Source organism: Bombina bombina, chromosome 3, assembly GCF_027579735.1.
Source record: "Bombina bombina isolate aBomBom1 chromosome 3, aBomBom1.pri, whole genome shotgun sequence".
Classification (NCBI taxonomy): domain Eukaryota; kingdom Metazoa; phylum Chordata; class Amphibia; order Anura; family Bombinatoridae; genus Bombina; species Bombina bombina.
Window position 1 is genome coordinate 605,176,441 of NC_069501.1, and position 13,959 is coordinate 605,190,399.

At 38.0% G+C, this 13,959-nt stretch overlaps 1 protein-coding gene across 1 annotated transcript in view; it reads right to left on the reverse strand.

Annotated features, from left to right (window-relative positions):
• Window positions 1-1,713: 1,713 nt before the first annotated feature.
• The window catches only part of LDLRAP1 (low density lipoprotein receptor adaptor protein 1), a 161,478-nt gene continuing 149,232 nt past the window's right edge, over window positions 1,714-13,959 (reverse strand). Inside the window, exon 8 of the mRNA XM_053705385.1 lies at window positions 1,714-2,243. Coding sequence (XP_053561360.1) covers window positions 2,099-2,243 — 145 coding nt within the window. The 3' untranslated portion in view covers window positions 1,714-2,098. The remainder of the gene's footprint in view (window positions 2,244-13,959) is intronic.

The window sequence follows — 13,959 nt, forward strand, 5'->3', positions numbered from 1 at the left end:
ATATATATATATATATATATATTTTGATTGAAGCTTTCCAATGAATAATATATATATATATATATATATATATATATATATTTTGATTGAAGCTTTCCAATGAATAATTATATATATATATATATATTTTGATTGAAGCTTTCCAATGAATAATATATATATATATATATATATATATATATATATATATATATATATATATATATATATATTTTGATTGAAGCTTTCCAATGAATATATATATATATATATATATATATATATATATATATATATATTTTGATTGAAGCTTTCCAATGAATATATATATATATATATATATATATATATATATTTTGATTGAAGCTTTCCAATGAATATATATATATATATATATATATATATATATATATATATATATATATATATATATATATATATATATATATATATATATATATAATTTTGATTGAAGCTTTCCAATGAATATATATATATATTTTGATTGAAGCTTTCCAATGAATATATATATATATTTTGATTGAAGCTTTCCAATGAATATATATATATATTTTGATTGAAGCTTTCCAATGAATATATATATATATATTTTGATTGAAGCTTTCCAATGAATATATATATATATTTTGATTGAAGCTTTCCAATGAATATATATATATATATTTTGATTGAAGCTTTCCAATGAATATATATATATATATATTTTGATTGAAGCTTTCCAATGAATTTATATATATATATATATATATATATATATATATATATATATATATATATTTTGATTGAAGCTTTCCAATGAATATATATATATATTTTGATTGAAGCTTTCCAATGAATATATATATATATATTTTGATTGAAGCTTTCCAATGAATTATATATATATATATATTTTGATTGAAGCTTTCCAATGAATATATATATATATATATTTTTTTTTTGATTGAAGCTTTCCAATGAAGATTTTATATATATATTTATTTTCTTCATTGGAAAGCTTCAATCAAAATTCTGTTAATGTTGTATCGGCATATTAGTTTGATGTAGCAAGTATTTGCTAGTAACCTAAGGGCTTGATTTATCAAGCTATTTTCTCCACTTTGACTGCAGGTTTGCACAAGCGAACCTGCAGTCAGAATCTACCAAGCAACGGTAAGACCATTGCTTCCCTGCCCTGCCCTGTTTGGAAGAAACATGAGATTGAAATTCTCCCCCTACCAGGGAGATTCACAGCTCCTGCCCATGTGTGATTGCAGGCAGTGTTTCACACAAGCACACAGGAGCGCTTGTGTGCAATGGTAAATGTAAGCAGGGGATTGCTGCCCACCAGAGAAGCTGGGTTGACAGAACCAGCTCTGAGAATTTATGCCCCTTTATTTAGGTTTGTATTTTTTGTCTGAACTAGAATAACCGATTTAACCCTTCATTGTGGGTAGAGGCAACATTAAGGAGAGATGAAATATAAATCTTTTTTCTGGTGGAAATGGCCAAAAAACAAATGGAATTTTAACCCAAGAGTCAAGCAAAACTATGGAAAGCAGCAAGATGATCAAGGACTGCATAGCCTCTGGTAGTACAATATATAATTCTACTAGGGTCTTGCCATAGACTTACAACAAGCATAAACTAAAGAAATAATTGGGCCGAATATACTGGGCTTCTAGGTTAGACAGAGAGAAGTTATTCAAGTTGGAAGAAAAAGTCAAGACAAGATTTTTGTAAACATGGCCCTTTATCATGGATGGTCTTGATGACCTGCCAAGCATTGTAATAAACGCTAAATATAATGATGCATTAAATAGTGAAATACAAAAAGGGTCTTAAAGCAATACCTAAAAAAAGAAAATTCAAAACCTTCTTAAGATAACATTGGGCATAGTGTGCGGCTTTTTTCAGGTTGCTAGCTGTATTAAATATATATATTATATATATCTGATAGCTTTTCATTTGTCACTTCCATGGTGTTATAAAAATAAAAATAGAATTGTACATTTTAAAGCTTTGGTCTTCCAGTTCCATCTGAAATGAGTTAGCTATCTTTTTTTCTTGCCACCAATATTAAGTTCTTTGTTCTGAAGATTGGCAAAGAGCTTTGGAATTAGAACAAAAATAGTTCATCGCCATCTGCAGGATTCAATTCCATTTTGTCCCAGTTAGAAGGAGAGAAGCATTCTTCTGTCTGAAGATCATTTGCAGTCAGTCCGATGTCAAGGACCTGAGGATTGGTTCTGGACTCTGCAAGTCTGACAAATAAATGACATATTACTATATATTAACAATACACTTTAAAGTACGTAACTAATTTTTTTAAAATATTTTTATTGAGGCAAATAATATAACAGTATGGCACATAGCAACCACAAACATAAGCCTTTAGCCTGTAAAGGCAATTATCAAACATATACATCACTATCGATACGTGGAGCATGACAGATCATAAGCAAAATCATAAATGAGATCTTACATTTCAAAAACAATATATAACAAAGGACTAATAGTCAAGAATAATTCTAAAGTTGAAATACTCCTATGTGGTCAAAGGACATAGAAAATGGCCTCAGAGTTTTTAACTATAAAACGTATGACCTTTCTTGGGCCATCAGGACTGTAATTGAAACTTATTTAAGGAAAGGTTTATCATCCATAACTGTATTAAAGGACTCATGAAAGATTTATAGGGGATTTTAAATGGGATCTGTGTCCCGTAGCTTAAAACATAAGCCCCACAAATGGGGGGGGGCGGGGGCAGAGCCCATTAAGGTAGGAGCAATCTAGAAACATAAGACAAGAAATGATAGGAATGGACATGAGCTAGTACTAGGAGTGTTGATAGGGCTGTCCATCTTCCTCTAAGCTGAAAAACATCCTTACTGTAGTATTTTGAGAGAGGTTGAATCTTGGGTTATTATCAAATAGCCTGGAGGAACAAATACAAAAAACATAATTTATGTAAGAACTTACCTGATAAATTCATTTCTTTCATATTAGCAAGAGTCCATGAGCAAGTGACGTATGGGATATACATTCCTACCAGGAGGGGCAAAGTTTCCCAAACCTCAAAATGCCTACAAATACACCCCTCACCACACCCACAAATCAGTTTAACGAATAGCCAAAAAGTGGGGTGATAAGAAAAAAGTGCGAAAGCATATAAAATAATCAATTGGAATAATTGTGCTTTATACAAAAAAAACAGAATTTATGCTTACCTGATAAATTACTTTCTCCAACGGTGTGTCCGGTCCACGGCGTCATCCTTACTTGTGGGATATTCTCTTCCCCAACAGGAAATGGCAAAGAATCCCAGCAAAGCTGGTCACATGATCCCTCCTAGGCTCCGCCCACCCCAGTCATTCGACCGACGGACAGGAGGAAATATATATAGGAGAAACCATATGATACTGTGGTGACTGTAGTTAGAGAAAATAATTCATCAGACCTGATTAAAAAAAAAACCAGGGCGGGCCGTGGACCGGACACACCGTTGGAGAAAGTAATTTATCAGGTAAGCATAAATTCTGTTTTCTCCAACATTGGTGTGTCCGGTCCACGGCGTCATCCTTACTTGTGGGAACCAATACCAAAGCTTTAGGACACGGATGAAGGGAGGGTGCAAATCAGGTCACCTAAACTGAAGGCACCACAGCTTGCAAAACCTTTCTCCCAAAAATAGCCTCCGAAGAAGCAAAAGTATCAAATTTGTAAAATTTGGCAAAAGTGTGCAGTGAAGACCAAGTCGCTGCCTTACATATCTGGTCAACAGAAGCCTCGTTCTTGAAGGCCCATGTGGAAGCCACAGCCCTAGTGGAGTGAGCTGTGATTCGTTCAGGAGGCTGCCGTCCGGCAGTCTCATAAGCCAAACGGATAATGCTTTTAAGCCAGAAGGAAAGAGGTAGAAGTCGCTTTTTAACCTCTCCTTTTACCAGAATAAAAAACAAACAAGGATGATGTTTGTCTGAAATCTTTAGTAGCCTCTAAATAGAATTTTAGAGCACGGACAACATCCAAATTGTGTAATAAACGCTCCTTCTTTGAAACTGGATTCGGACACAAAGAAGGTACAACTATCTCCTGGTTAATATTTTTGTTAGAAACAACTTTAGGAAGAAAACCAGGCTTAGTACGCAAAACCACCTTATCTGCATGGAACACTAGATAAGGAGGAGAACACTGCAGAGCAGATAACTCTGAAACTCTTCTAGCAGAAGAGATTGCAACCAAAAACAAAACTTTCCAAGATAGTAACTTAATATCTATGGAATGTAAGGGTTCAAACGGAACCCCCTGAAGAACTGAAAGAACTAGATTTAAACTCCAGGGAGGAGTCAAAGGTCTGTAAAACAGACTTGATCCTAACCAGAGCCTGAACAAATGCTTGAACAGCTGGCATAGCTGCCAGTCGTTTGTGTAGTAAGACAGATAAAGCAGAATCTGTCCCTTTAGAGAACTTGCAGATAATCCTTTCTCCAAACCTTCTTGTAGAAAGGATAGAATCTTAGGAATCTTTATCTTGTTCCATGGCAATCCTTTGGATTCACACCAACAGATATATTTTTTCCATATTTTATGGTAAATTTTTCTAGTTACAGGCTTTCTAGCCTGAATCAGAGTATCTAATTACAGAATCTGAAAACCCACGCTTTGATAAAATCAAGCGTTCAATCTCCAAGCCATCAGCTGGAGGGAAAGCAGATTCGGATGTTCGAATGGACCTTGAACAAGAAGGTCCTGTCTCAAAGGTAGCTTTCATGGTGGAGCCGATGACATATTCACCAGGTCTGCATACCAAGTCCTGCGTGGCCACGCAGGAGCTATCAAGATCACCGAAGCCCTCTCCTGATTGATCCTGGCTACCAGCCTGGGAATGAGAGGAAACGGTGGGAATACATAAGCTAGGTTGAAGGTCCAACGTGCTACTAGTGCATCTACTAGAGTCGCCTTGGGATCCCTGGATCTGGACCCGTAGCACGGAACCTTGAAGTTCTGACGAGACGCCATCAGATCCATGTCTGGAATGCCCCATAATTGAGTTATTTGGGCAAAGATTTCCGGATGGAGTTCCCACTCCCCCGGATGGAATGTCTGACTCAGAAAATCCGCTTCCCAATTTTCCACTCCTGGGATGTGGATCGCAGACAAGTGGCAGGAGTGATCCTCCGCCCATTGAATTATTTTGGTCACTTCTTTCATCGCCAGGGAACTCCTTGTTCCCCCTGATGATTGATATATGCAACAGTCATGTTGTCTGATTGAAACCTTATGAATTTGGCCCTTGCTAGTTGAGGCCAAGCTTTGAGAGCATTGAATATCGCTCTCAGTTCCAGAATGTTTATCGGGAGAAGAGATTCTTCCCGAGACCATAGACCCTGAGCTTTCAAGGGTTCCCAGACGGCGCCCCAGCCCACCAGGCTGGCGTCGGTCGTGACAATAACCCACTCTGGTCTGCGGAAGCTCATTCCCTGTGACAGATTGTCCAGGGTCAGCCACCAACGGAGTGAATCTCTGGTCTTTTGATCTACTTGAATCGTCGGAGACAAGTCTGTATAATCCCCATTCCACTGTCTGAGCATGCACAGTTGTAATGGTCTTAGATGAATTCGTGCAAAAGGAACTATGTCCATTGCTGCAACCATCAATCCTATTACTTCCATGCACTGCGCTATGGAAGGACGAAGAACAGAATGAAGTACTTGACAAGAGCTTAGAATTTTTGATTTTCTGACCTCTGTCAGAAAAATCCTCATTTCTAAGGAATCTATTATTGTTCCCAAGAAGGGAACTCTTGTTGACGGGGACAGAGAACTTTTTTCTTTGTTCACCTTCCATCCGTGAGATCTGAGAAAGGCTAGGACGATGTCCGTATGAGCCTTTGCTTTTGACAGAGACGACGCTTGAATCAGGATGTCGTCCAAGTAAGGTACTACTGCAATGCCCCTTGGTCTTAGAACCGCTAGAAGGGACCCTAGTACCTTTGTGAAAATCCTTGGAGCAGTGGCTAATCCGAATGGAAGTGCCACAAACTGGTAATGCTTGTCCAGAAAAGCGAACCTTAGGAACTGATGATGTTCCTTGTGGATAGGAATATGTAGGTACGCATCCTTTAAATCCACGGTAGTCATAAATTGATTTTCCTGGATAGTGGGTAGGATCGTTCGAATAGTTTCCATTTTGAACGATGGAACCTTGAGAAATTTGTTTAGGATCTTGAGATCCAAAATTGGTCTGAATGTTCCCTCTTTTTTGGGAACTATGAACAGGTTGGAATAAAAACCCATCCCTTGTTCTCTTATTGGAACTGGATGAATCACTCCCATCTTTAACAGGTCTTCTACACAATGTAAGAATGCCTGTCTTTTTCCCATCTGAAAAAGGTGTCCAACACAGTGCCTGCCGTTTTTCTAAACAATCCCCAAGATTATAATAACCATTAATAGTTAGAATCTGCATAATATGCCTAGTAAAGCAATCGTTTTAGCCCAGAAAAATGTCTACCAGTTTTTTAAGCCCTTTTGAAGCCCTTTATTCTTTTATGTTTAACTAAGAAAATGGCTTACTGGTCCCCATGAGGGGAAATGACAGCCTTCCAGCATTACATGGTCTTGTTAGAAATATGGCTAGTCATACCTTAAGCAGAAAGGTCTGCTAACTGTTTCCCCCAACTGAAATTACTTCATCTCAACAGTCCTGTGTGGAAACAGCAATCGATTTTAGTAACTTCTGCTAAAATCATCTTCCTCTTACAAACAGAAATCTTCATCCTTTTTCTGTTTCAGAGTAAATAGTACATACCAGCACTATTTTAAAATAACAAACACTTGATAGAAGAATAAAAACTACATTTAAACACCAAAAAACTCTTAACCATCTCCGTGGAGATGTTGCCTGTGCAACGGCAAAGAGAATGACTGGGGTGGGCGGAGCCTAGGAGGGATCATGTGACCAGCTTTGCTGGGACTCTTTGCCATTTCCTGTTGGGGAAGAGAATATCCCACAAGTAAGGATGACGCCGTGGACCGGACACACCAATGTTGGAGAAATCATAACCACCACAAAAAGGGCGGGCCTCATGGACTCTTGCTAATATGAAAGAAATTAATTTATCAGGTAAGTTCTTACATAAATTATGTTTTCTTTCATGTAATTAGCAAGAGTCCATGAGCTAGTGACTTATGGGATAATGACTACCCAAGATGTGGATCTTTCCACGCAAGAGTCACTAGAGAGGGAGGGATAAAATAAAGACAGCCAATTCCTGCTGAAAATAATCCACACCCAAAATAAAGTTTAATGAAAAACATAAACAGAAGATTCAAACTGAAACCGCTGCCTGAAGTACTTTTCTACCAAAAACTGCTTCAGAAGAAGAAAATACATCAAAATGGTAGAATTTAGTAAAAGTATGCAAAGAAGACCAAGTTGCTGCTTTGCAAATCTGATCAACCGAAGCTTCATTCCTAAACGCCCAGGAAGTAGAAACTGACCTAGTAGAATGAGCTGTAATCCTTTGAGGCGGAGTTTTACCCGACTCGACATAGGCATGATGAATTAAAGATTTCAACCAAGATGCCAAAGAAATGGCAGAAGCTTTCTGGCCTTTTCTAGAACCGGAAAAGATAACAAATAGACTAGAAGTCTTTCGGAAAGACTTAGAGCTTTGAAATATTATGTTGAAGCTACTAACAACATCCAAAGAATGCAACGATTTCTCCTTAGAATTCTTAGGATTAGGACATAATGAGGGAACCACAATTTCTCTACTAATGTTGTTGGAATTCACAACCTTAAGTAAAAATTCAAAAGAAGTTCGCAACACCGCCTTATCCTGATGAAAAATCAGAAAAGGAGACTCACAAGAAAGAGCAGATTATTCAGAGACTCTTCTGGCAGAAGAGATTGCCAAAAGGAACAAAACTTTCCAAGAAAGTAATTTAATGTCCAATGAATGCATGGGTTCAAAAGGAGGAGCTTGAAGAGCCCCCAGAACCAAATTCAAACTCCAAGGAGGAGAAATTGACTTATTAACAGGTTTTATACGAACCAAAGCTTGTACAAAACAATGAATATCAGGAAGATTAGCAATCTTTCTGTGAAAAAGAACAGAAAGAGCAGAGATTTGTCCTTTCAAAGAACTTGCGGATAAACCTTTATCTAAACCATCCTGAAGAAACTGTAAAATTCTCGGAATTCTAAAAGAATGCCAAGAAAAATGATGAGAAAGACACCAAGAAATATAAGTCTTCCAGACTCTATAATATATCTCTCTAGATACAGATTTACGAGCCTGTAACATAGTATTAATCACAGAGTCAGAGAAACCTCTTTGACCAAGAATCAAGCGTTCAATCTCCATACCTTTAAATTTAAGGATTTGAGATCCTGATGGAAAAAAAGGACCTTGCGACAGAAGGTCTGGTCTTAGCGGAAGAGCCCACGGATGGCAAGAGGCCATCCGGACAAGATCCGCATACCAAAACCTGTGAGGCCATGCCGGAGCTACCAGCAGAACAAACTAGCATTCCTTCAGAATCTTGGAGATTACTCTTGGAAGAAGAACTAGATGCGGAAAGATATAGGCAGGATGATACTTCCAAGGAAGTGATAATGCATCAACTGCTTCCGCCTGAGGATCCCGGGATCTGGACAGATACCTGGGAAGTTTCTTGTTTAGATGAGACGCCATCAGATCTATTTCTGGAAGCTCCCACATTTGAACAATCTGAAGAAATACCTCTGGGTGAAGAGACCATTCGCCCGGATGCAACGTTTGGCGACTGAGATAATCCGCTTCCCAATTGTCTATACCTGGGATATGAACCGCAGAGATTAGACAGGAGCTGGATTCCGCCCAAACCAGAATTCGAGATACTTCTTTCATAGCCAGAGGACTGAGTCCATGATTGATGTATGCCACAGTTGTGACATTGTCTGTCTGAAAACAAATGAACTATTCTCTCATCAGAAGAGGCCAAGACTGAAGAGCTCTGAAAATTGCACGGAGTTCCAAAATATTGATCGGTAATCTCACCTCCTGAGATTCCCAAACTCCTTGTGCCGTCAGAGATCCCCACACAGCTCCCCAATCTGTAAGACTTGCGTCTGTTGAAATTACAGTCCAGGTCGGAAGAACAAAAGAAGCCCCCTGAATTAAACGATGGTGATCTGTCCACCACGTTAGAGAGTGTCGTACAAATCGGTTTTAAAGATATTAATTGAGATATCTTTGTGTAATCCCTGCACCATTGATTCAGCATACAGAGCTGAAGAAGTCGCATGTGAAAACCCTGTTCTCTGATTACAGACAGAAGGGCATCGAGAACTTTTGTAAAAATTCTTGGAGCTGTAGCTAGGCCAAACGGCAGAGCCACAAACTGGTAATGCTTGTCCAGAAAAGAGAATCTCAGGAACTGATAATGATCTGGATGAATCGGATTATGCAGATATGCATCCTGTAAATCTATTGTGGACATATAATGCCCTTGTTGAACAAAAGGCAAGACAGTCCTTACAGTTACCATTTTGAACGTTGGTATCCTTACATAACGATTCAATATTTTTAGATCCAGAACTGGTCTGAAGGAATTCTCCTTCTTTGGTACAATGAAGAGATTTGAATAAAACCCCAGCCCCTGTTCCAGAACTGGAACTGGCATAATTACTCCAGCCAACTCTAGATCTGAAACACATTTCAGAAATGCTTGAGCTTTCACTGGATTTACTGGGACACGGGAAAGAAAAAATCTCTTTGCAGGAGGTCTCATCTTGAAACCAATTCTGTACCCTTCTGAAACAATGTTCTGAATCCAAAGATTGTGAACAGAATTGATCCAAATTTCTTTGAAAAAACGTAACCTGCCCCCTACCAGCTGAGCTGGAATGAGGGCCGCACCTTCATGTGGACTTAGAAGCTGGCTTTGCTTTTCTAGAAGGCTTGGATTTATTCCAGACTGGAGATGGTTTCCAAACTGAAACTGCTCCTGAGGATGAAGGATCAGGTTTTTTGTTCTTTGTTGAAACGAAAGGAACGAAAACAATTAGCCCTGTTTTTACCCTTAGATTTTTTATCCTGTGGTAAAAAAAGTTCCTTTCCCACCAGTAACAGTTGAGATAATAGAATCCAACTGAGAACCAAATAAATTGTTACCCTGGAAAGTAGAGTCGATTTAGAAGACATATCAGCATTTCCAAGTTTTAAGCCATAAAGCTCTTCTAGCTAAAATAGCTAGAGACATAAACCTGACATCAACTCTGATAATATCAAAAATGGCATCACAGATAAAATTATTAGCATGTTGAAGAAGAATAATATGAGAATCATGATCTGTTTCTTGTTGCGCTAAAGTTTCCAACCAAAAAGTTGAAGCTGCAGCAACATCAGCCAACGATATAGCAGGTCTAAGAAGATTACCTGAACACAGATAAGCTTTTCTTAGAAAGGATTCAATTTTCCTATCTAAAGGATCCTTAAAGGAAGTACCATCTGACGTAGGAATAGTAGTACGTTTAGCAAGGGTAGAAATAGCCCCATCAACTTTAGGGATTTTGTCCCAAAATTCTAATCTGTCAGACGGCACAGGATATAATTGCTTAAAAGGTTTAGGAGGAGTAAATTACCCAAATTATTCCATTCTCTGGAAATTACTTCAGAAATAGCACCAGGAACAGGAAAAACTTCTGGAATAACCACAGGAGATTTAAAGACCTTATCTAAACGTTTAGATTTAGTATCAAGAGGACCAGAATCCTCTATTTCTAAAGCAATTAGTACTTCTTTAAGTAAAGAACGAATAAATTCCATTTTAAATAAATATGAAGATTTATCAGCATCAACCTCTGAGACAAAATCCTCTGAACCAGAAGAGTCATTAGAATCAGAATGATGATCATTTAAAAATTCATCTGTATAAAGAGAAGTTTTAAAAGATTTTTTATGTTTACTAGAAGGAGGAATAACAGACATAGCCTTCTTGATGGATTCAGAAACAAAATCTCTTATGTTATCAGGAACATTCTGAACATTAGATGTTGATGGAACTGCAACAGGTAATGGTACATTACTAAAGGAAATATTATCTGCATTAACAAGTTTGTCATGACAATTAATACAAACAGCTGGAGGAACAGCTACCAAAAGTTTACAGCAGATACACTTAGCTTTGGTAGTTCCAGCACCAGACAGCGATTTTCCTGAAGTATCTTCTGACTCACATATTGCAAGATGTCTCACGTTGCATCTAAGAGAAAAAACATATAAAGCAAAATTGATCAAATTCCTTAAATGACAGTTTCAGGAATGGGAAAAAATGCCAAGGAACAAGCTTCTAGCAACCAGAAGCAAAGAAAAATGAGACTTAAATAATGTGGAGACAAAAGCGACGCCCATATTTTTTTAGCGCCAAATAAGACGCCCACATTATTTGGCGCCAAAAATGACGCCACGTCCGGAACGCCGACATTTTTGGCGCAAAAGAACGTCAAAAATGACGCAACTTCCGGCGACACGTATGACGCCGGAAACAGAAAAGATTTTTTGCGCCAAAAAAGTCCGCGCCAAGAATGACGCAATAAAACGAAGCATTTTCAGCCCCCGCGAGCCTAACAGCCCACAGGGAAAAAAGTCAAATTTTTAAGGTAAGAAAAATAATTGATTCAAGTGCATTACACCAAATATGAAACTGACTGTCTGAAAATAAGGAATGTTGAACATCCTGAGTCAAGGCAAATAAATGTTTGAATACATATATTTAGAACTTTATAAACAAAGTGCCCAACCATAGCTTAGAGTGTCACAGAAAATAAGACTTACTTACCCCAGGACACTCATCTACATGTTGTAGAAAGCCAAACCAGTACTGAAACGAAAATCAGCAGAGGTAATGGTATATATATATAAGAGTATATCGTCGATCTGAAAAGGGAGGTAAGAGATGAATCTCTACGACCGATAACAGAGAACCTATGAAATAGACCCCGTAGAAGGAGATCATTGAATTCAAACAGGCAATACTCTCCTCACATCCCTCTGACATTCACTGCACGCTGAGAGGAAAACCGGGCTCCAACCTGCTGCAGAGCGCATATCAACGTAGAATCTAGCACAAACTTACTTCACCACCTCCATAGGAGGCAAAGTTTGTAAAACTGATTTGTGGGTGTGGTGAGGGGTGTATTTGTAGGCATTTTGAGGTTTGGGAAACTTTGCCCCTCCTGGTAGGAATGTATATCCCATACGTCACTAGCTCATGGACTCTTGCTAATTACATGAAAGAAATAACTACAAGACCAGAGAGTAATATGGGATTCTTGTTCAATCATCCGCACTGTAATGTTACTATAGATAAAGATTAAGTCCTGGGCTTTTATCTAGTAGCCTGAAGGAAGAGTAACGTGTGTAGATGAGCTATACCCCCAATACACTGTATAATATGGAGCCTTGTCCTATTTTCAGGTATACAATAATAATACATTTCTAACATATTTATGTAGATTGTACATCCTCTCTCATTAGGCCTTATGATCAGTTCGCCATCAGGACTATCAGGGTTAGCTTAATGATTAGTATATATAGAGATATAGTCCAAGGCAGGTTAGAAGACTACTCTTTATAAGAGATTCTTAACACTAGAACAGAATAAACTCCAAACTGCGTCGTCTCGGCCGCTGACAACGCAGTAGCACTCTAAATTCCCTAGATGAACTCATTTAATATACTGTATAGAAATCCTGCCTGACCTAACATAAACCTGTAATTTCTCCTTTACTGGCACCATGATAGTATACGGGTGTATAAAATGTTACAAATACTGTAAGCAAACTAAGAGCTCTAGACCTATATAATTGTAGCCCCGCAAGAATTTCTAGTAGACCCCCAAAAATTGAAAATGCAAAGCAATTAAACAGTATATTCCTGATGAGAGTATAAGGCACAAAACATGGGGCATAGCAAAGCATTAACACTTAGCATTGGTCTGTAGTACCCAGAGGTATTCGTACTGAAATTTTAGACTATACTATAGCTAGATATGGAATGTAAGGATCATATAAGACATATAGAAACAATAAACTCCCCAGTATTAGGCATATAGATATTTGCAAAATAAACATGACAGGACTATCTTAGCACTGAAAGGGGTACAGAAAAAAAAAGGCTCTAAAGTCCAAATATATTATTACAGTCCCAGGACAGCATTTTAATGAAAAAGTAATAAAAACATTTATATCAACTGGTCTTTGTCCATCCTCAGGTAAAAAAAGTGAGATTTATAGTAGGTGTCAATTTAAATCATTAGTCAACCTCTAACGAACTGGCTATGTTATACAGCAGGATCCAGAAGAACAGTCACACTAACTCTCATACATAGGTTCAACCTCTAACAGTTCAAGTATCATTTTGCATAAGTTCAGGTAACAAACACTGAAACACATAAAATGTGGGTACATAACTATAGAAAAGGCAGAATTACGATTCTTGACTATGGAGGTATGCTGTTATAAGGATATCTATCCAATCCCAGCCATGCACTTATTCATGCTAAACTGCAACTGCAATGTATTGTCCTGTTCCAAGTCCATTGAAATTGAGCCAACAAGAGGCTCGATGTGAAATCCCTCAGTGTGGGAAAGTAGTTGCTTAGCCGGCTGCTTAGGACTTACAAAATCTAAAGGCCATAGTTTCCAAGCAGAGGGTCTAAACTCTCTCCCCTCCATGACACTCCGTTCAGTCTCACTGATGTGGTGGACGCCTGGGGCACAACAGATCGCAAAAAGTAGGTGACCACAGTCACTACATCGCTTCAAGAATATCTGTAGACTATTAGAAGCAGGGTAATTCATAACAGAATCAGTAAGTGTCACAGACCTGCAGAACCGCTGCGCACCGGCAGCATCATCACTGCCATGTGGATCTGAGGATCGTATTTGGGTGTGAAGAGACTCTACTTTGTAGAAAATAGGCATCTGTAA